We start from the raw sequence: 23,819 nt of genomic DNA, 5'->3' as shown, positions 1-23,819 counted from the left end.
TAACTATGCGCTGAGTGAAGAAGAACTTTCTTTTATTAGTTTTAAACCTGCTGCCCATTAATTTCATTTGGTGCCCTGCAAAATGCATCAGGTGCCTTCAACACTGCTGGGGCCAGAGCAGCTGGGGCCCACCCGCAAGGAAAACGTCAACCCATGCACATAATGAATGAGTTCAGCTGGCCGGTAAATCAAAGGCCTCCAGGAGCAGCCCTCAAACCTTCCCACCCTCCTAATTCTATCAGAAAAAGGACGGCCCAGGAGAATCCGCTGAAGGGGCCGGTGCCCTGCGGCCGGACAGGCCCCACCTGGAGCCCAGGCTGCAGGCAGGAAGCTGTGGAGGTAGAAGGATCTTGGCACAGAAGTGCCTGCAATGGGAACGTGCCAGCTGCCACACCCCTTCCCAGGGCTGCCCTGCCCTGTCCTTGTCCTGCTGGCGCAGGCGGGGTGGGACGGTACGTAGGTCGTGCAAGGAGGGAGGGAAAGCGGCTCTGAACTTTCCGAAGTCACTCTGTCCGCCTGTGTAAGGGCCGGGCAGAATACGGCTCCCAGGGTTTGGTGCCCCATTGGAGCAGGAGAACGTGGCCCATCTCTCACAGGGGAGGTGCTGTTTTGCCCCGGAAAATCTTGTGACTAACCAGGAACCACAGGGAAGGGTGCAGAAAGCCCTGGCACGCACATGTGACCAGAACACAAGTGACTGTTCTGGCAGTGACTCGGTCACAGGGAAGGGTGCAGAAAGCCCTGGCGTGCACGTGTGACCAGAACACAAGTGACTGTTCTGGCAGTGACTCGGTCACAGGGAAGGGTAGAGAAAGCCCTGGCACGCACATGTGACCAGAACACAAGTGACTGTTCTGGCAGTGACTCGGTCACAGGGAAGGGTGCAGAAAGCCCTGGCACGCGCGTGTGACCGGAACACAAGTGACTGTTCTGGCAGTGACTCGGTCACAGGGAAGGGTGCAGAAAGCCCTGGCACGCGCGTGTGACAGGAACACAAGTGACTGTTCTGGCAGTGACTCGGTCACACGGAAGGGTGCAGAAAGCCCTGGCACGCACATGTGACCAGAACACAAGTGACTGTTCTGGCAGTGACTCAGTCACACGGAAGGGTGCAGAAAGCCCTGGCACGCACATGTGACCAGAACACAAGTGACTGTTCTGGCAGTGACTCGGTCACAGGGAAGGGTGCAGAAAGCCCTGGCACGCACATGTGACCAGAACACAAGTGACTGTTCTGGCAGTGACTCGGTCACAGGGAAGGGTAGAGAAAGCCCTGGCACGCACATGTGACCAGAACACAAGTGACTGTTCTGGCAGTGACTCGGTCACAGGGAAGGGTGCAGAAAGCCCTGGCACGCGCGTGTGACCGGAACACAAGTGACTGTTCTGGCAGTGACTCGGTCACAGGGAAGGGTGCAGAAAGCCCTGGCACGCGCGTGTGACAGGAACACAAGTGACTGTTCTGGCAGTGACTCGGTCACACGGAAGGGTGCAGAAAGCCCTGGCACGCACATGTGACCAGAACACAAGTGACTGTTCTGGCAGTGACTCAGTCACACGGAAGGGTGCAGAAAGCCCTGGCACACACATGTGACCAGAACACAAGTGACTGTTCTGGCAGTGACTCGGTCACAGGGAAGGGTGCAGAAAGCCCTGGCACGCACATGTGACCAGAACACAAGTGACTGTTCTGGCAGTGACTCGGTCACAGGGAAGGGTAGAGAAAGCCCTGGCACGCACATGTGACCAGAACACAAGTGACTGTTCTGGCAGTGACTCGGTCACAGGGAAGGGTGCAGAAAGCCCTGGCACGCGCGTGTGACCGGAACACAAGTGACTGTTCTGGCAGTGACTCGGTCACAGGGAAGGGTAGAGAAAGCCCTGGCATGCGCATGTGACAGGAACACAAGTGACTGTTCTGGCAGTGACTCGGTCACACGGACGTGTGTAGAAAGCCCTGGCACGCGCGTGTGACAGGAACACAAGTGACTGTTCTGGCAGTGACTCGGTCACAGGGAAGGGTGCAGAAAGCCCTGGCACGCGCGTGTGACCGGAACACAAGTGACTGTTCTGGCAGTGACTCGGTCACACGGAAGGGTGCAGAAAGCCCTGGCACGCGCGTGTGACAGGAACACAAGTGACTGTTCTGGCAGTGACTCGGTCACACGGAAGTGTGTAGAAAGCCCTGGCACGCACGTGTGACCGGAACACAAGTGACTGTTCTGGCAGTGACTCGGTCACAGGGAAGGGTGCAGAAAGCCCTGGCACGCGCGTGTGACAGGAACACAAGTGACTGTTCTGGCAGTGACTCGGTCACACAGAAGGGTGCAGAAAGCCCTGGCACGCACGTGTGACCGGAACACAAGTGACTGTTCTGGCAGTGACTCGGTCACAGGGAAGGGTGCAGAAAGCCCTGGCACGCGCGTGTGACAGGAACACAAGTGACTGTTCTGGCAGTGACTCGGTCACACAGAAGGGTGCAGAAAGCCCTGGCACGCGCGTGTGACAGGAACACACGTGACTGTTCTGGCAGTGACTCGGTCACACGGAAGTGTGTAGAAAGCCCTGGCACGCGCGTGTGACCAGAACACAAGTGACTGTTCTGGCAGTGACTCGGTCACAGGGAAGGGTAGAGAAAGCCCTGGCACGCGCGTGTGACCCGAACACAAGTGACTGTTCTGGCAGTGACTCGGTCACAGGGAAGGGTAGAGAAAGCCCTGGCACGCGCGTGTGACAGGAACACAAGTGACTGTTCTGGCAGTGACTCGGTCACAGGGAAGGGTAGAGAAAGCCCTGGCACGTGCGTGTGACAGGAACACAAGTGACTGTTCTGGCAGTGACTCGGTCACAGGGAAGGGTGCAGAAAGCCCTGACACGCACATGTGACCAGAACACAAGTGACTGTTCTGGCAGTGACTCAGTCACAGGGAAGGGTGCAGAAAGCCCTGGCACGCACATGTGACCAGAACACAAGTGACTGTTCTGGCAGTGACTCGGTCACACGGAAGGGTGCAGAAAGCCCTGGCACGCACATGTGACCAGAACACAAGTGACTGTTCTGGCAGTGACTCGGTCACAGGGAAGGGTGCAGAAAGCCCTGGCACGCACATGTGACCAGAACACAAGTGACTGTTCTGGCAGTGACTCGGTCACACGGAAGGGTGCAGAAAGCCCTGGCACGCGCGTGTGACAGGAACACACGTGACTGTTCTGGCAGTGACTCGGTCACACGGAAGTGTGTAGAAAGCCCTGGCACGCACGTGTGACCGGAACACAAGTGACTGTTCTGGCAGTGACTCGGTTGCAGGGAAGGGTAGAGAAAGCCCTGGCACGCACGTGTGACAGGAACACAAGTGACTGTTCTGGCAGTGACTCGGTCACACGGAAGTGTGTAGAAAGCCCTGGCACGCACGTGTGACCGGAACACAAGTGACTGTTCTGGCAGTGACTCGGTCACAGGGAAGGGTGCAGACAGCCCTGGCACGCGCGTGTGACAGGAACACAATTGGCTGTTGTGACAGTGACTCTGAGTGAGCGGAAAAAAGCCTTTAAAAGCAAACCCCGCCCCACCCCGTCCTGCTAGAGCTCTCTCCCGCGCTCCCTTGGTGTTTGTTTAAGGCTTTTATCTATGCACCCGTCAGTGCGATTCTGGAGTGTAACTGCAAGTGGTGGTTTCGCTTTCTGTCGAAGCCGCCGCACGCGTGGAGGGTGTTTCAGTTTGGGTGAAAAGTCAGCCCGCAGCAGCTGCCTGAATAGATGGGCGTCAGCTGTGCCGTGGCGCAGCTGTTAATACAGAGGCCGGAGGCCTTCCCGCTTGAACTGCTGTGGAAAGGTCAAAAACGCTCAGAGATCTTCACTGTTCCTTCTCCGTTCTCGGGCAACAGCCCGGCATAGCGTCGACCAGGGTGACTGCGAACAGGGGGGAGTTTTGAGAGGGGCTCTCCTGGTGAAGGAGGGGCAAATTGAGGTAAGCGGCTGCCTGGAGCGTGTGGGTGTTTCGTGCTTGGGGTTTCCGGACTTGCGTTTGTCTGTTTGTCCGGAGGCTTTTGAGCGCTGAGCTGTCTGTTTGTATGCAAGGCCGCGAGCTCAGAGCACCAGTTGGAAGCCGTGACCTTTTTCCCGTCTACCTCGAGGGGTTTGAGCCGTTTGCTCCACAGAGGCATTGCCGCCCCCACTCTGTAAACTGACCTCTGAGCATTTGGTCCCCCTGGGGAGCTGGTCTGTGGGGCGGACTCGGCCCAATCCGAGTGTCCATTGTCAGCACCACCCGCCTTGGCCGCCAGCCCCTCTGCCTTCTGGGACTCCACCCAGTTGACTCCATGACCCCCCGGCCTGCTCAACCTGTCTGGGAGCCTGGGGCACTGGGCTGCTCTATGCCCCTTTCGCCCACAGCGGTAACAGCCTGGGTCTTGTTGTGTCCCTCGGGCCGGCTGCTCTGTCCGGGCTCTGTTTGGCTCTCTGGGGGGTGGGTGGCTGGCCCCTCTTTCCTGGGCTCGCCCAAGAGGTGGTCCCCTCTGTCGTACAGTTAGGGACCGGTCTCTCTGAGATTCTCGGTTTCTCCAGGACTCCCTCTCTCTCCAGGACTCCCTCTCTCTGTGGGGCTCACTTTCAAACCTGGCCCGGCTGTTTGTGAAGTCATCTGCCAGTTTCCCTGCATTGTGTGAATCCCCCGGCTTCCGGTCCACGAGCCACACCCTCAGGTCAGGTGCGCACATCTCGTAGAGTCGCTCCACGACCGCCAGCTCGATCAGGTCCTCTACGGACTGGACTCCCATTCCGAACACCCACTTCCAGTAGTATTGCCTCAGGCGGGCGGTTGTATCTACATGGGTTTCCTCTGGCCTCTTCTGCGCCTCCTGGCACTTCTTCTTGTACATCTCCGGAGTCAGGCCGAACTTATGCAGCAGGGCCTGTTTGAACCGTTCATAGTCCCCAGGCTGCAGCCCCACCAGCTGGCTGAGCACCGCTGCGGCCTTCTGGCCCAGCAAGGGGGTGAGGTGCCGGAGCCACTCATCTGGGGGAACCTCATGCAACTCACAGGCTCGCTCGAAGGCGGTAAGGAACTCGTCCATGTCCCCTGTGTCCTGACACTGGGCCAGCACACGCGTCTCCAAGTGACTGGCCACCCCGAGCCGTCTGGCCCTCTCCCCGCTTACCGCAGCTGGGGCCTCTTGGCGCCTCGCCTCTGCCATGGTTCGCTCATGCTCCCGCTCTCGCTCTCTCTCCTCCCGCTCTCGCTCTCTCTCCTTCCGTTCTCGTTCTTTCTCCTCCCGCTGTCTCTCTCGTAGCTGACGCTCGTGCTCACGCTCTCTTTCCCGTTCCTGGTGCTCCAGTTCCTTTAATTTCACCTCGAGCTCCAGCCGTCGCAGCTCTGTGGCGGGGGACTCTGCCCGTGATGGACCACCGCTAGCTGAGCGCGACCTGGCGGGCACCGCGTCTGTCTGACGGCGTCGAGGCCCTGTTCCTGTCGGAGAATCCGAAACGCTTCCCGAGGCTGACTGGCCACTTTCTGCCGGGACAGGCTCTGCCCCGCCGGATCGGTCATTCTCTTCCATCTGGGCAATCAGCTGGGCCTTGGTTGCCTTCCCCACGGTCAGGCCCCTCTCTCTGCACAGCCCCGCTAGCTCTGCCTTCAGGAGTCGGGTATAATCCATCTCCCCGCTGCCTCCCGGGTCATCCACTCACCAGCAGCAGCTGCAGGAATTGCTCTGCTCCCCCTCTGGCTCTTGTGCGACTCCTTCCTTCTCTTGCGCTCAGTCAGCCACTGCTGGGAGCTCATCCGCGGGTGCAGTGCATCCCACTTCTGACACCAGTGTGATGGGGTTCAGGGGTCCCCCTGCACTGCACCCCGTCTGCTGGCAGGATTGACTCTCACTCAGCAGGTACAACAGAAGGTTTATTAGGCAACAGATGCCCAGTTTCTCACAGAAGCGACAGCACAGCAGCCAGAGACAGTCCTTCCCACCCGTCCTGGGGAGAAGGCCCTGAGGGGTGCCCCTCTGGGGTGTAGCTTTCCCCCTCCTCCGGCTGGCTGCCTTCCAGCTCCTCTTTCCCCAGCTTCCTAACTGCCGCCCCCGGTTCAAAACGCAGCTCAGCTCCTCCCTCCTCTTTGTTCAGGGCAGAGGTGTTACCTGCCAGTTGTAGCCCCAGGGTCATCCTTAGCCACTGGGAGCTGCTGCTTGCCTCAGACACCCAGCCTGACTCACACCTGCACTCCCCCCACTCCATCACACCATATGGTGACTTGCCTGCCTGGTGCGAAGGTTGTGGATCTCCTGAGGCATCTAGATAGACTTATGTGTGGTGCAGGGGAGGAGCCGGTGGTTGTGGTACATGTTGGTACCAATGACATAGGAAAGGGTAGGAGAGACATCCTGGAGGCCAAATTTAGGTTGCTAGGAAAGAGACTGAAATCCAGGACCTCTAAGGTGGCATTATCAGAAATGCTTGCTGTTCCACGCACAGGGCCAGGTAGGCAGGCAGAACTTCAGAGTCTCAGTGTGTGGATGAGACAATGGTGTAGGGAGGAGGAGGTTAGATTTATTGGGAACTGGGGACACTTTTGGGAGAGGGGGAGCCTATGCAGCAGAGTCATAATCCCAATACATCTATTTTGACATGGGGCAACCACATCTGTACACAGTATTCCAGATGTGGGCGTACCATGGATTTATATAGAGGTAATATGACATTTTCTGTCTTATTATCTGTTCCTTTCTTCATGGTTCCCAACATTTTATTAGCTTTTCTGACTGCCGCTGCACGCTGAGTGGATGTCTTCAGAGAACTATCCACAATGACTCCAAGATCTCTTTCTTGAGTGGTAACAGCTAAGTCAGAGCCCATCATTTTATACGTGTCGTTGGGATTCGGTTTTCCAAAGTGCATTACTTTGCATTTATCGACATTGAATTTCATTGCCATTTTGTTGCCCAATTTATTAAGATCTTTTTGTAGCTCTTCACCATCTGCTTGGGACTTAACTCTTTGGAGCAGTTTTGTGTCACCTGCAAATTTTGCCACCTCACTGTTTAGCTCTGGTCCCATCACTGACCCCTGGGGGGACACCATTAGTTCTTTCCATTCTGAAAACTGTCCGTTTATTCCTGTTTTTGTTTCCGATCTTTTAACCAGTTACCAATCCAAGAGAGGCCCTTCCCTCTTACCCCATGACAGTTAACTTTGTTTAAGAGCCTTTGTTGAGGGATCTTGTCAAAGGCTTTCTGAAAATCTAAGTACTCCACAGCCACAGGATCCCCCCGTCCGCATGCTTGTCGACCCTTTTAAAATATTCTAATAGATTGGTGAGGGACGACTTTCCTTTACAAAAGCTGTGTTGACTCTTCCCTAACAAATTATGTTATGGGTGCCCTGTCTGGCAAGAGAGGCCCCATGGGGGCATTTGTTGACAGAAATCTTTCAACAGCAGCATTAGGCCTCAAAGTTTAGAGGCAGAATACTGCTGGCAAAAGTGCTGGGTTTCGTCAACACATTATCGACAAAACCTGTTTTGGCTACGTCTGCACTTGGCCAAAACTTCGAAATGGCCATGCTAATGGCCAAATTGGAGAATGCTAATGAGGCGCTGAAATGAATATTCAGCACCTCGTTAGCATGCCGCCGGCTATTTAAAAGTGCCGTGTTTCACTCGCGTGCAGCTTGTCTACATGGGGGTACTTTTCGAAAGAACCCTGCAAACGTCGAAATCCCCTTACTCCTATCAGGACCCCCGTGTAGATGAGCTGCGTGCGAGCAAAATGCAGCACTTTCGAAGTGCCGCGGCTGGCAGCATGCTAATGAGGCACTGAATATTCATTTCAGCGCCTCATTAGTATTCTCCAATTTGGCCATTAGCACAGCCATTTTGAAGTTTTGGCCAAGGGTAGGCATGGCCTTTGTGTATAAATGCTCCATGAGTTTTGTTGACAAAACTCTCTAGTGTAACCATAGGCAGTGAATTTCTATCCCAAAGAACAGCATGTTGCTTACCTGAATTTTGTTTTTTCTTTTCCATTCTGATGTCTAGATCAAGTTACAATGAAGATGAGGATTCGCCATCATTCCCACTGTGCTATGGACAACCTCTTGCTATCCAGTTACATAATTTTCTTTTTTACTCTCCATGTTGCTGAACTGGAATCAGGTAGGAAGCCTCTTTTCACAATCGCGACGTCTGCACGGCTGTGGATATACTAGCACCCCCGCTTTCAAAAGGGGGATCCTAATGAGCCACTTTGGCAGATGCTAATAAGGTGCTGCCATGTGTAGGCAGTGCCTCGTTAGCATAATGCCAGCTGCGCATATTTCAAAAGTGCTGCTTGTGGAATGCATGCCGCCGGGGTAGATGGGGGCCTTTCGAAGGGACCCCCCAGATTTCGAAAGCCCCTTCTTCCCAAAACCAAATGGGATTCTTCTCTCCTTTTCTCTTCTCTTGAACCAACTTCAGTGTCTCCTGGGTAATCCACTTCTTCTTGATCTTGTCTTCTTCTGGAACAGCCTGCTCAAGTGCCTCATCTATAGCAATGGCGATCCCTGTGACTCTCTTATCTAGGTCTTTCTCTGTGGTGACATTCTTAATCTTCTCGTCGAGTGCTGCTCTGTGTGCATTCCCTGTTTCTTCCTCACATACCTCGCCACGTCTCTTCTTTTCTTAAGCTGTGTCTTACATTTTCTTTTGAGCTTTATCTTGATGTTTGCGATCACTAGACTGTGGTCTGAGTCTATATCTGCTCCTTGAAAGGTTCGGCACTGCTGTGCTGACGTTATCCATCTTCTTATCATCAAAATCATATCTACCATGTCCTTGGACTTCCCGTCATTCGATCACCACGTCTGCTTCCTACAGTCCTTTGGTTGGAATCTCATGTTGCAGGTCACCATCTCGTGCTCCGTAGCAAACTCGAGCAGTTTCTCACCTCGTTCATTTCTTTCTCCGTATCCAAACCTTCCCATGACTCTCTCCCAACCTTCGTTATCTGTTCCAACCTTCGCATTCCAATCTCCTCCAATGATCAACACATCTTTCTTCGGTATTTCCTCCACTGTCTTTGTCAGCTCTTTATAGAATAGCCCAATCTCTTCCTCCGTACCGTCCGACGTGGGTGAATACACCTGAATGACTGAGAGGTTGAATGGTTTTGCTTCAAATCTCACTAACATCATTCTTGTGCTCACTGGTTTGTATCCTAATAATGCTCTTCTAGCTGTTTTGCTAAGAAGGAACCTGACTCCTGCCTCATGCTTCGTTTTCTTTCCTGGCCAAATGACTTTGCAACCGCGGATCTCTCCTGATCCCATCCAACGCATCTCTGCCGGTCCAAGTATATCGCACTGGTATCTCTCCATCTCCTTCCGAAGCAGCTGTAATTTTCCAGTTGCCCACAGTGTTCGGACGTTCCATGTTCCAGTGGATAGCATATGTTTTAGTTGTAATTTTCTTTCGGTAGCCAACTTATCGACCCAACCTCAATCACTCGATTGGTATCACGGACCTTGTTTATCCTGGCTACGTCCAAGCCAGCATCTTTTCTCATTTGGTTGTACTGGCATCAGATTTCATTCATATAGTTGTTTGATGGTCAGCGCATCGACACTCATCTGACCAACCCTCCTCCTTCATCCAGGCTTGGGACTGGCATGGAGCTCATCGAGGCTTCCTGGTGGAGTTAGCCTGCGATTGCTGGTGAGACTCTTCCTTAGTTTAGGAAATTGTCTATAGGAGATGACAGGCATGTCACCTAGGGCCTGCTGGAGTGTACCGTCATGATCCAGAGTCAGCTGTATGTTTTTAACGATGAGTTGCAGGGGTTTCAGTTGGGGGTATAGGTGATAATAAGTGGTGTTCTGTTACTGAACTGCTGGAGCCTATCTTGAAGTAGCTGGTTTCTGGGGATTCATCTGGCCCTGTCAATTTGTTTTCTTTTTTCTTTTTTTTTTTTTTTATTTCTCCTGGTGGACAATTCAGTTTATGAGTGCTTGGTAGTTTTCGGTCTCTGTCAGTAGGATCGGCGCAGGTGCGATTGTATTTAAGGGGTTGACTATAAACAAAGCAGCATGTGGTGATGGAAGCTGAAGGCACGTAGGTAAGTGTAGCAGTCAGAGGGTTTCCAGCAGAGAGTGGTCTTGATGTGGCCATCAGTGATTTGTACCGTGGTATCCAGGAAACGTATTTCTCATGCGGAATAGTCAACTTTTATCAATTAATTAGATTCTTTGGATTTCATTTTCTCTTCATATTTTCCTTGATCCGTTAGTAATTTCTGCCTTTTTCAGGCAGAGTGCTCACATACTCAGCCTCACCTTTGACCAGTCAAAATTTGCAAAGTATGCCTTGTACAAACATTATTCTAGTAGGGCCTGGGATGCAAGCACAGGGGTGTATTCTATTAAAGCAGGAGAAGAAGTAACAGGCTTTTCTGCACTAATGGAGAAGTGGAAGGAAGGGGTCGGGAAGGGTTGTGTACTGTTTGGGTCTTTTTAATTCTAGGTTTCACATATCTGTATTTGGAAGACTAGATAGCAAATTATAAATATAAAACAACATAAGGTTTGTTCCAGGTTGGCTGAGAAGACATTTAAGGCAATCTGAAAAAGGCCACTATCGGAGTTATACCAACATTACAGTGAGAGTCCATACCTTGGGGGAGCACTTTGTAACCTCCAGACACCTCTTCCCTATAATGGTGATATAAAGCAAGCCATACAAGGTCTCAGGGAAAAGGTTACAATCAGCGGAAAGTCGCGGTTCTATCTGTAAATGTCTACCTTTCATGCCTATGAAATTCTGAGATTGTGTTGTATAGTAGTCCCTAAAACATGCTGAGATTTGGGGAATCAGACAGATATTAGTGCCCCAGAGACAACAGGGAGGAAAGGAACCAGTGTTCAGGTGGGTATCAACCAACCATCAACAGCCCCTGTCCAGCCAGGAGGCCACATCTGCAGTGACTCACCTGCATCAGAGCACAGCAAGAGAACTGATCCACCTCACCTGGGGATGTAACAAAGCCCACCAGCTGAGTGTTCTCCAAGACTAAGGATGTCAACCAAACACAGGAGGCCAAGCTTCCTCTTTCTCCCGCCCCCGCCTGCCGTGCAGGTAAAGCTGAGTGGTAGAAGACCAAAGACTCCAGCAGAGGGGCCTGTCCCAGGTTTCAAGGGTGAAACTGCTGTACTATAAACTGCTTTGTCTAGTTGTTATCCATACGTAACACCAACAGACCTGGGTTGCTGGCACCAGGAGTAGAACCCGTGAACGTAGGGTCTGAAGCCCTGCCCTCTACCATGTGAGCTAAAGTCCAGCTGGCCCTCAGCTGAGGCTGTAGAACAGAGACTTCACTTACCCCAGCTGAGGCCTCAGTGCCTTTGGGTACCACACACAGAATCACAGGGCTGGAAGGGACCTCAGGAGGTCATCTAGTCCAGCCCCCTGCTTCAAGCAGGATCAACTCCCACTGAATCATCCCAGCCGGGCCTTAAAAACTTCTGGGGGTGGAAAATCCACCACTTCTCTAGGCAACACATTCCAGTGCTTCGCCACCCACCTGGTTTTATTTTTAAGTGGAGGTGCACGTCGCATACAAGTGGAGGAGACCTTGGGAGGTTTTTGAGTCCAGTCCCCCCACCCTTTTGGCAGGACCAAGCACCGTCCCTTTTTTAATCTATTCACCCCAGAACCCTAAAGGGCCTCCCTCAGGGGCTGGGCTCACAACCCAGGGTTTAATAGGCCATCGCTCAAACCACTGAGCTACCCCTCGCTAGCCAATCAGGGAGGGAAGGGGTGTCCACACTTGCACCTGATCGGCAAAACTTTCGTCTTCCCCAGGTGCTTAAGCCCTCCCCCCTCACGACAGACTAAGTTTTGTTGCAGGTGTGAACTGGAGAGCGCTCCTGCTGGCAGAGCAGGACCCGCGCCTGCGGGTGAGAGCACAAAAGGGCCGACAGACAGGACTCGCGCAGGCTGACTTTTAGTGACGTTGCTGTCTTGTCCTAACTTGGTCTGTTTTCCAGCGCAGATGCCAGAAGACAGCATAAGCTCGGTTTTAGCTGCTCAACTTCCTGCAGAGGCAGTTGTGAGGGGTCAGCATTCATTACAGCAACCCAGCGCCGGTCTCATCTAACTTTCTGCCTGCGTCCGTTCCTTTAACAGTGACTTTCAAGGTGATCGGACCCGAGCATCCCATTGTGGTCTCTGCAGGGGAAGATGCCCTGTTATCCTGCCAGCTCTCCCCCAGCATGAGCGCCCAGGAGATGGAGGTGCGCTGGCTACACTCCAAGAACTCCGAACTTGTCCATTTGTATCAGCACGGAGAAGATCAGGCTGATCGGCAGTCACCAAAATACCAGGGCAGAACAGGGCTGCTGAAGGACGGTATGCTGGATGGAAAAGTTGCCTTACATATACACAACATCACGCCCTTTGACCAAGGGCAGTTTATCTGTTTCTTTCAATCACCCAACTTTTATGGTCAAGCCACTCTGGAGCTGAAGGTGACAGGTCAGTACCTTGGCTGCCAATTTGAATTTCCAGTAGAGTAATCACTTAGTTTGAGGTGGAACTTGGCGTGACTTATTTTCATGCCAACAGCTAGAGTTCCCTTCTAGCTGCCACTTATATCCCAGGTGCATATACTTTGGCAATAAGGTGAGAGATTTCAAGTGCCTTGCAACATTCTGGGTATTTTTTTTTCCCCCCACAATCTTGTTGTGCACAAACTGTGAGGTATTCAGTAGATACTACACAGGGAACAAAGATTTTCGAATGCGTTCTTCAGTCAAGCAGAGAAAGGTCTAACAGAAGCTAATGGCCAGTCACTGAAGCTAGAGAAATTCAGACTGGAAATCAGGCATCATTTTTAATAGTGAGAGTAATTATCCACAGGAACAAGTTACCGAGTATGGTGGTGGATTCTCCATCCCTGGCCATTGTAATTTTTCCAAGAGCTCTGCTCTTGGGATCACTTTGGGGGCAGGTCTCTGGCCTGGGGTTTCTGATAGAAGATCACAGTGGTCCCTTCTGGTCTCGGGATGTATGAATCTGTGAAGGAATGTATGAAAGCCTCCTAAAGACGATTAGATCTTTAATTTTGGAGAAAGCAGCAAGTGAAGCAAAATACTTTAAACTCAGCTCTTTCTTGCCACACATCTTCTAAGAGCACGTGCAGGAGTAAGAGAAAAATCATTCCATTTCGATGGCTGACACTCACCACTGAGCCAGGTGCCGTGTACCACAAGAGGAGGACAGCTCAGTGGTGAGTATCGGCCATCAGAAAAAACAATATTTCTCTTGCTTCTCCTCACTCTCTCAGGCCAAGTCTTCACGAGGGGAAAACGTTGACCAAAGAATAGTGCAGCTGGAGTTGAGGTACCTTAGGCTCAATTTCTCCACTGTCCCCACAGCAGGAGGTCAACAGGAAAAAGTCTCCTCAACTACTCCTCATAACCCGCTGGGGGAGGCACCCCCGGTGTTGGATTTACCAGATTCATACCAGACCTGCTAAATCGAACGCAAGAATCATAGACTCATAGGATGTGCTATAAACCCCCAGAGCCTCCATTTCTGTCTTGTGCCAAAAAGTGACCATTTTTATGTCCTCTTCTCTTTTATCTGCTCCTGGGGAGCAAATGTGGAACCACTGGCCCCCTCTCCTCCAATTCTGAGGCTGCCAAGTAAAGATAAAAGTGGGGGTGGCCTGCGACTTGTCAGCCGTGAATTTTATTTTTAGTGGTTGCGCTGCTTTCTGATTGAACTGCTGACGTGGGCTTTCAGCCATGTGTTCTCTCTTTGTGTCCTGCTTTCTAGCATGGCCAGGCAGCTGAGAGGGGCATCCTTGTGAGGCTGCTGCTGGCTGGCTGTTAGGGAACAGATTGAGGCCCACGGCAGGAGCAGTTGAACCTGGGCCCGGCCTCTGAAAGGGTCCAGAGCTCTGACCGCTGGCACCACTGCTTTGGCAGTGACAGCAGCCTGACCTCTGGGCCCCTTTCAGGTGCTGCTCCAGCTGGAGGCTACAGTGCCAGCAGTGCTGAGAGCTGACAGCTCTTGGCCCCGCCCCCTCCACTACTGGCCCCGCCCCCTCCACTACTGGCCCCGCCCCCTCCAGGGCACACTGCTGCATCCCCTCTTACCCTGCTCCAGAGCCTAGCACATCTCGGGAATAGGCGTGTTTGCAAAACCAGCCCTGTCCTCGCCCGATTCTAATGCCGTGCATTGTTAGAGGCTGGGACCGACCGGCTCAGCAGCAGTGCAATAGAAAAGGACCTGGGCATTACAGTAGATGAGAGGCTGGATATGACTCAATGCTGCGCCCTTGTAGCCAAGGAAGCTAACGGCACGTTGGGGTGCGTTAGGAGGAGCCTTGCCAGCAGATCTAGAGGAGTTATTTTTCCCCTCTATTCAGCACTGGTAAGGCCACACCTGGAGTGTTGCGTCCAGTTCTGGGGCCCCCAGTACAAAAAGATGTGGACACAGTGGAGCGGGTTCAGTGGGAGACAGTGGAAACTATTAGGAAGAAGAGGCCTCCGGAAGAAGGACTTCCTTTCAGAAGACCCCCGGGGGCCGCGCTGCTAAACGGTGTTTTGGAGTCCGTAAGAACGTCTTCCGGCCTCCAAATCACATGACCTTATGCTAATGAGGCGTGGGGAATTTGCGTCCACGCCTCATTAGCATATTTCAGGCGGTTTTAAAGTGGCATCTGTAGAAGCAGCCTTAAGCTGCGTCTACACGTGCACGCTACTTCGAAGTAGCAGCACCAACTTCGAAATAGCGCCCGTCACGTCTACACGCGTCGGGCGCTATTTCGAAGTTAACTTCGACGTTAGGCGGCGAGACGTCGAAGTCGCTAACCTCATGAGGGGATCGGAATAGCGCCCTACTTCGACGTTCAACGTCGAAGTAGGGACCGTGTAGACGAGCCGCGTCCCGCAACGTCGAAATTGCCGGGTCCTCCATGGCGGCCATCAGCTGGGGGGTTGAGAGACGCTGTCTCTCCAGCCCGTGTGGGGCTCTATGGTCACCGTGTGCAGCAGCCCTTAGCCCAGGGCTTCTGGCTGCTGCTGCTGCAGCGGGGAATCCATGCTGCATGCACAGGGTCTGCAACTCGTTGTCGGCTCTATGTATCTTGTGCTGTTTAGTGCAAGTGTGTCTGGGAGGGGCCCTTTAAGGGAGCGGCTGGCTGTTGAGTCCGCCCTGTGACCCTGTCTGCAGCTGTGCCTGGCACCCTTATTTCGATGTGTGCTACTGTGGCGTGTAGACGTTCCCTCGCTGCGCCTATTTCGATGTGGTGCTGCACAACGTCGATGTTGAACATCGACGTTGCCAGCCCTGGAGGACGTGTAGACGTTATTCATCGAAATAGCCTATTTCGATGTCGCCACATCGAAATAGGCTACTTCGATGTAGGCTTCACGTGTAGACGTAGCCCCTGAGTTCTCTGAAGTGGTCAGTAGACGAGGGGAATCCAGTGGATATAAAGTACTTAGATTTCCAGAAAGCCTTTGATAAGGTTCCTCACCAAAGACTCTTCAGTAAAATAAGTTGTCATGGGATAGGAGGGAAGGTCCTTTCATGGACTGAAAACTGGTTGAAAGACAGGAAACAAAGGATAGGAACAAATGGCAACTTTTCACAATGGAGAGGGGTGACTAGTGGTGTCCCCCAAGGTCCTGTACTGCAACCAGTCCTGTTCAACATGTTTATGAATGATCTGGGAAAAGGCAAGGACAGTGGGGTGGCAAAATTTGCTGATGATACCAAACTGGTCAAGATAGTTAAGACCAAAGCAGATGGTGAAGAGCCTCAAAAAGATCTCACAAAACTAAGTGACTGGGCAACAAAATGGCAAATGACATTTGATGGGGGGTAAATGTAAAGTAACGCACATTGGAAAAAATAACCCTAACTACACATACAAAACAATGGGCCTAACAGAACCACTTCAGAGAGCGATCGTGGAGTCATTGATAGATATTTCGGCGCTGGAAAAGGTTCAGAAGAGGACAACTGAAATGTTTAGGGGTTTGGGCTTGGTCCCATATGAGGAGAGATTGAAAAGACAGGGATTTTTCATCTTAGAAAATAGGAGACTAAAGGGAATAAGATAAAGGTCTATACAATCATGACTGGTGTGGGAAAAGTGAATAATGAAAAGTTGTTCCCTTGTTCCCATAACAAAAGATCAGGAGGTCATCAAATGAAACAATAGGGAGCAGGTTTAAAACTAACAGAAGTAAGATTTTCTTTACACAGCACATGGTAGCCTGTGGAACACCTTACCAGAGGAGGTTGTGAAGACCAGGACGCTAAACAGGATTCCAAAAAGAACTAGATAAATTCATGGAGGGTCGGTCCATCAATGGCTATTAGCCAGGATGGGTAGGCAACGTGTCCCTGGCCTCTGTTGGTCAGAGGCTGGAAATGGATGTCAGGAAAAGGATCGCGTCGATGATTACCTGATCTGTTCACTCCCTCTGGGGCACCCAGCACTGGCCTCTGTCAGAAGACAGGACACTGGGCTAGATAGACCTTGGTCTGACCCAATCTGGCCGCTCTTAAGTTCTATGTCACTTATCAATAACATAATATTGTATAGTAACAGAGAGGGAGCCGTGCTAGTCTATATACTATCAAAATAAAAAGCAGCCAAGTAGCACTTTAAAGACTAGCAGAATAATTTATTAGGTGCGTTTTCATGGGACAGACCCACTTCTTCAGACCAGACTTCTTCAGTGGGTCTGAAGAAGTGGGTCTGTCCCACGAAAACCCACCTAATAAATTATTATGCTCGCCTTTAAAGTGCTACTTGACTGCTCTTTATTTTGATAATATTGTGTATTTTCAGTCGTGCAAATGGGCATATTTATAGTGGATCTTCGTTGACCCCTTGGTCTGAATTTTGATGTAGTTTGGCTCTTTGGTTGGAAAAGGTTACTGACCCCTGACCCCGACTGACCCTCTGGACGAATCAGGCAAAAGAATTTCCTACATCCATCCCAGCAACTTGTGGATGGGTTCCAGCAAATTTTGCTGGAGGGACAACAATCCCGTTTTCCCTTCTCTTTATGGGTTTGATGCTCACCATCTGGACTGCAGAGATCTGTTACACTTCCATAGTTTTCACACTGGTTCACTTCATTCCCCTCCAGGTCTGGGCTCCACTCCACGCATCTCTATGGATAATTTCCAGAGAGGAGGGATCCACATGGTGTGCGAATCATCTGGATGGTACCCAGCTCCCCGAGTGCAGTGGAGAGATCTCACGGGGCAGCACTTACCATCTCTGATGGAAAAAATAACTCAGCGTGATAACGGCCTGTTTGAAGCACAAATTTCCATTATTGTGACTTCCAGTCAGGAGCTGTCCTGCTGTGTCAGGAACTCCGACCTCAACCAAGGGAAGGAATCCACGGTCTACATTTCAGGTTGGTGTCCATGAAAACCACCACAAATATGGGCTGTGTTTCGGGCTGATTTAAGTAGTGGACCACAAGTTAAATATGAGTCAACAGTGTGATGCTGTTGCAAAAAAAGCAAACCTGATTCTGGGCTGCACTAACAGGTGTGTTGTGAACAAGACACGAGAAGTCATTCTCCCGCTCTACTCTGCCCTGGTTAGGCCTCAGCTGGAGTATTGTGTCCAGTTCTGGGCACCGCAGTTCAAGAAATTAGAGAGGGTCCAGAAAAGAGCAACAAGAATGATTAAAGGTCTGGAGAACATGACCTATGACGAAAGGCTAAAAGAACTGGGCTTGTTTAGTTTGGAAAAGAGAAGGCTGAGGGGAGACATGATGGCGGTTTTCAGGTATCTAAAAGGGTGTCATAAGGAGGAGGGAGAAAACTTGTTCTTCTTGGCCTTTGAGGATAGAACAAGAGGCAATGGGCTTAAACTGCAGCAAGGGAGGTTGAGGTTGAACATGAGGAAAAAGTTCCTGACTGTCAGGGCGGTCAAACAGTGGAATAAATTGCCAAGGGAGGTTGTGGAATCTCCATCGCTGGAGATATTTAAGAACAGGTTAGACAGATGTCTCTCAGGGATGGTCTAGATAGTACTTGGTCCGGCCATGAGAGCAGGGGGCTGGACTCGATGGCCTCCGAGGTCCCTTCCAGTTCTAGCATTCTATGAAATGTTGGATTTACAATGTGCCTGTGCATAGAGTGGCTCAGAGCCTGTTCTTTACATCCCACGTGGGGTGAATTCAGGGTAGGCTAGGAGTGTAGGGTGCGAGAAGACTTTGTAACGGTCGAGACTGCAGTCCGACCCCTCTGTGAATCATCAGGAGAATCCCAAACAGACCAGTCTGTGCAAGGTGAAAAGCTGCAAAACAACTAACCCTGCCATGGCAACAATTGCAAGCAAAGCACGCTTGCCAAAACGTCAAGGCTACGCTGGCAGTAGGCCACAAGAGATAGTGATGAGGGATGCATAGGCACTTTTAGGCAATCTTAAGTTAATGAGTTAAGCTTTATCAGCTAGTGTTAGGAGGCCTGTTACAGAGCCTCTCCCCGAGAGAAGCTCCGACGCATCGGGCTTTCCCCCACGGGTGACTGCGGCGTCTCCGGGGCTCCCGTCGCGGGTGTCACGTGCTTTCAATAAACCAAATATAGCACTCGCCTTCTGGGTGCAGCCTCGTTTCTGGGGAACCCGAGCCTGGATGGCTACAGCTAGCCTTCAAGAACCTGCCTTCCAAGCTATGGGTGGCGAATAGGGGAAGATGGCTAAGCTGGGGGGGAGAGTGTTGAAGAGGGTCTCTTCTGATCGCTAACGCAATTGGCAGTTGCGGTGGAGGGGAGTCTTGCAAAGTGTCCACAGCGTGGAAAATGCCAGTTTTGGGACTGGGAGGTGAATGAATCATGGTTGCAGGAAGACTTTCAAGTCTTCAGAAAAATGTCATTTTTTTTGCATGGCCACGAGAGAGAGAGAGAGAGAGAGAGATCCCCACTTCAGCTACTCGGGCTTTCCCATGAGACTTGCGGTCAAATCCCTGCTCCAAATCAGGTGGAGCAGCAATTTGACCCTGGATGTCCCCCGTGAGTGTTCCAGCCGCTGGTTCTTCACTCCTTTTCTGTTTTCACCAGGAATCCCCCCCGCTCTTTCCCGTACCAATATTTGTAAAATTTGTAACGCCACCAGACCTGGATCGTCAGCAGGAGGGACTGAACCTATGAGGAGAGGCTGAGGGATCTGGGCTTATCTAGTTTGCAGAAGAGAAGAATGAAGGGCTATTTGATAGCAGCCTTCAACTTCCTGAAGGGGGGCTCTAAAGAGGATGGACAGATGGCAGAACAGGGAGCAATGGTCTGAAGTTACAGAAGAAGAGGAGTAGATTGGATAGTAGGAAAAACTCCTTCACCAGGCGGGTGGTGAAGCATTGGAAAGCGTTGCCTAGAGAGGTGGTGGATTCTCCATCCCTCGAGGTTTTTAAGTCCCGGCTGGACAAGCTCCTGGCTGGGATGACTTAGCGGGGGTTGATCCTGCTTGAAGCAGGGGGCTGGACTAGATGACCTCCTGAGGTCCCTTCCAGCCCTAGGATTCTATGAGTCTATAACCTGAGACCTTAGGGGCTAAAGCCATGTGCTCTACCACATGAGCTAAATGCCAGCTTGCTCTCAGACAAGGCTGCAGAGCAGACTTCACTCAACCTTGTCAACAATCTCGGTGCCTCTGGGTTACTGGCGATTGTGATGAACTGGCAATTTCTGACCCAAAAAGAAAAAAATTGGAAAATTCCAGACTCTGTCTACTTCCAACCTTGTAGAAAGCATTCCAACAATGCCTTAGTCGTGCCACAAAACTCTCCCTGACGCCACATCTGTTCTAGCAAGGTTTGCGAATTAATACAGCTCTGTCTTGCAGATCCGCTCTTCCCGAGTGCCAACCCCTGGAAGGTGGCCGTGTTCATGCTCCTGGTTGCTTCGGGTTTGCTCACTTTCACAGCAAGCTACTTCTTCTGGAAGCAACACAAGGCAAAAGGTAACGTTATAGTGGACACGGAGCGCTCAGGTGGCTCCTCCATAGTTGTAGATGGAGTATGGGCTGTAACAGCAAGGATCAAGGACACAAGACAGAACTGGGAGGCAAAAAGCAAATCAGTATCTTTGCAGTCTGTACCCTAATGCAAGAAGTACGGGGAATAAGCAGGAAGAACTCATGATGCTCATAACCACAACTCGTAATGCTCATACACACAACTATGGCACAGTCAGCCTCACAGAGGCGCAGTAGGATATACACATGAATGGCACATTGGTATAGAAAGGTGCAGCTGGCACAGGAAGGACTGGCAGGAAGAGCTGGATGAGGCTTTTTTGGACACCTAACAAAATCACCCGAAGCCCAGCACTTCTTGGCGATGGGGGCCTGCAGCTATCCAGACCTCTGCTGGGAGAAGAACAAAGCAGGGGACGGATTATCCAACAAGAGCTCGGAATGGTCTGTGGCAGAGCCAGGAAATGAACTGCAAGTTACCCCTGCCTGGCAGAAGCAGCGGTTGCCAGCCCTTTCCTGGCCCTGCCGAGATCGAATGGAAAGGCCCAACGGTCAGTTAAACAGAGACCACTTTAAAAACAACACCTGCAATTGTAAGTCCCATTTCCCCCCCTCTAGCCTGTCGTTACCGACTGGCACCGCCCAGACCCTGCTCGGGAAAAGAGGCTGTTCCTGGATTTCCCGTGATGCTCCTCCTGGCAGCGTCAGAGCCTCACACAGTGGCAGCCACTTCTGGTGGGGTTGGTCCTGTTTCCTTTCCTGTAGCCTGGGCTCCATCCTGCCCGGGGGCCCGGTCCCAGGCCCGCTGGTGAAGAAGGCCGACACCCCAGGGCTTGCAATGAAATGGGCCAGGGGCTCCCGGCTGCTGCCGCCATTAGAGTGACAGCACCAGTGGCCAGAGCCCAAGGCCCTTCCAACTGCGGCCGGCATTATGGGCGGTGCTGACGGGGCTGGCTGAGGAGGGGGTCCCCAAGCCCCGCCTTACGCCTGCGGACCTGCCCCGGTGTTATGCTTTACACGAAGCACACAAGATCTTTTATAGGGGAAAAGGCAGGACGCCGCATTTATTGAGAATAGAACTGTAGCGTCCCACACACACACAGTCCCACCAAACGATGTTATTGTGACGGAGTGGGGGGAGTGCATGTGTGAGTCCGCCTGGGTGTGAGAGACAAGCAGAGCAGCTCCCAGTGGCTAAGGACGACCCTGGGGCTGCAACTGGCAGGTAACACCTCTGCCCTGAGCAAAGAGGAGGGAGGAGCCGAGCTGGTTTTGAATCGGGGGGCAGCAGTCAGAGGCTAGGGGGAGAGGGAGCTGGAAGGCAGCCAGCCAAAAGCTACACCCCAGAGGGGCACCCCTCGGGCTCCTCTCCCCAGGACGGGTTGGAAGGACTGTCTCTGGCTGCTGTACTGTCGCTTCTGTGGGAAACTGGGCACCTGTTGCCTAATAAACCTCCTGTTGTACCTGCTGAGTGAGAGTCACTCCTGCCAGCGGATGGGGTGCAGTGCAGGGGGACCCCGGAACCCCATCACAGTTATCGTTACCAGTCCAGAACCTGGATCAATCTAGTGGCCAGTTGGATCCATCACAAAAATCCCAGGGCAAAGCCCCCAGCTTTTATAACCCTTTCCTCCGTTGAGGTTTGCCGAGTCAGTCTGTGACTGGGGCGTTCTCTTTCCGATGCCTGTCATTCTCAAAACATCTCCGAAAGGCTCGGCCTGTAATCAAGTGTCCTGAGGGATGCCTGCTCCGTGCTTTAGCGTGGTCAACCTGCCAAGCCGATCACTTAACTGGGGGTGCGCACTGACGGTCCTTCTCTGACGCCGTGAAGCCTGTCTGCACCCACGCTTCGCCCCTCCTTTCTTGGCCATCTGGCTCTGGGGATAACCTTCCCACCTTTGTCTCAACACAGACATACCACCGTCACACCGAAACAAGTCTTACAAGGACTCTCGGAGAAAAGCAGAGTAAAAGATGTTGTAAATCGAACGATTAAGGCTTCAGCCTTCAACATCGTCCGGCAATCTCATTAACACAGGCACAATACCAAAACTGTCTCTTACTTACTAAATTCACTGAGCCCGAAAACAGGAGGCAGATATTCAATTAAAGAACTTAATCAATAAAACCAAGACGAGTTACGTGTGTTAGTTAATGTGTTACCTTACATTGCTACCTTGTGAAGCTTAAAATTCCAAGTTGAAAAGAGAATAAAAGAGAATAAAACTTTCAACTCCAACACCAAGCCAGCGGGACTGGCCCACTTGGAGGGGAGGGGGGCGTAGGCCTGTGACCCCTCCCTTTGTCACAGATTGGTGCTCTTCCCCTCCCACATGCCTCTAACTGCCCTTGGCTCTAGGCAGTGGCTGGGGAGCATCCCTGGGAGACGGCCACACCAAGGCCATCCCAAGCTGGCGGCGGGGAACTGGGCAAATTCCCATGTGCCACAGGCTCAGCCCCTTCCCCTTCCACCCACCACCATGGTGTCCTCCCCACCAGCCTGGCTGGGAAGTACCAGGGCAGGTAGCAGCAGCAGCAGGGGGTCGCCTCCCCCAGCTCCCATTCCCCCAAGACACCCCACACTCACCAGGCAGTGCTCTGCCATGACCTCCCGGCCCCCTGAGTCCCACTTCTCCGGGTGGCTGAGAGCAGAGACAGAGACACAGAAGCGTGGCTCGGGGGCAGGAAGCCTGCAGCAAAGCAGAGCAGCCTGCAGCTCACTCTGCCTGGTGAGTGCGGGGTGGGGGAATGGGGAGGCAGCCTGCCCCCGGTAGCCCCTCTCGCGTCCATAGGATGGCTGGGGTGGCCGCTGCAGGGTCCCCAAAAGCGCGGGGCCCAGGGCGGCCTTCCCACCTCATCTTATGGACAGGACAGCTCTGGATCAGGCTCAGAGGCAGAATGGCAAATGCCCAGCGGGTGTTTCGGAAGATTTTTGTCATTGGAACATTATGTTATGGCTTGTTTCCTCCACAGCCTCAGGTTCTCACCACTAACGAAGTTTTCCGTTAGGGAAGTTCCTTCCATAAGCTGGAACGCTTACGGGGTGACGTGAAATGCTGTTTGTAAACTAACGCACGTTCTCTTCTTGTTTTCAGGGAAACTTGTTGCTGACATTGGTAAGTGCCAGAAGCTCTTCCTGTTACACACCCTGTTCCCCCACACCGGGGATGGAGCTTCCCTGGTCCAGGCACCTGCCTGAAATCGCCACTCCCTGGTCCGGCATTTAAACCAGCTCCAGTAAGCTCCTGCCTATCTCCCTCCCTTGCCAGAGCCACTGCGAGGGGAAATTGATGAACCCTGCTCCCTCTGGGACTCAGGCAGCCTTGCTGATTGAGTCCCAGCTGGCCAGCAGTTCCCACCCTCTCTCCCTCTCTCTCTCACACACACACACACACGTTGGTTTTCATGGCACGCCGGTTGAAACCCACTCTCTCGGGCAGGGGCAGGCAAGAGCCGGCCTGCCACGCCTTTGGTTCTAGCCCATAACTCACTGGGACCTTCCAGGAGGCTCCCTGCCGTGGTACCCCCAGGCTGCTTAAAGTCCTGCCGGTGGGCCAGGGGGAGACAGAGGGGTAGGGAGGGCTGAGATGTCACATTCTGCTCCTGCCCCCAGCACAATCCTCACAGCTCCCACTGGCTAGAAACCAGCCATGCTTGAGGGCCCTGGGGCTGCCTGAAAGTGCCACTGGGCTGCTGGCCGAGAGCCGCCAAGGTAAACACCTCCCGGCTGGAGTCTGCCTCTGGCACCCCAGCCCCTCCCACGCCCAGCCCCCTGCCCCAGCTCCCCACCTACGCACGCCGCAGCCGCCTTCCCCTCTGCCCCAGGTCACAGCTCCCTCC

General features: G+C 52.5%; 1 protein-coding gene across 1 annotated transcript in view; it reads left to right on the top strand.

Annotated features, from left to right (window-relative positions):
* Positions 1 to 8,037: 8,037 nt before the first annotated feature.
* The window catches only part of LOC142024613 (butyrophilin subfamily 1 member A1-like), a 44,751-nt gene continuing 28,969 nt past the window's right edge, over positions 8,038 to 23,819 (top strand). Inside the window, exons 1-5 of the mRNA XM_075016749.1 lie at positions 8,038 to 8,143; positions 12,149 to 12,496; positions 17,140 to 17,415; positions 19,848 to 19,964; positions 23,075 to 23,095. Of these exons, the coding sequence (XP_074872850.1) occupies positions 8,038 to 8,143; positions 12,149 to 12,496; positions 17,140 to 17,415; positions 19,848 to 19,964; positions 23,075 to 23,095 (868 nt within the window). The remainder of the gene's footprint in view (positions 8,144 to 12,148; positions 12,497 to 17,139; positions 17,416 to 19,847; positions 19,965 to 23,074; positions 23,096 to 23,819) is intronic.

The sequence above is a fragment of the Carettochelys insculpta genome, chromosome 22 (genome assembly GCF_033958435.1).
Source record: "Carettochelys insculpta isolate YL-2023 chromosome 22, ASM3395843v1, whole genome shotgun sequence".
Classification (NCBI taxonomy): Eukaryota; Metazoa; Chordata; order Testudines; family Carettochelyidae; genus Carettochelys; species Carettochelys insculpta.
The sequence above is the reverse complement of the archived record's forward strand: the minus strand, read 5'-3'. Positions and strand labels throughout refer to the sequence as shown.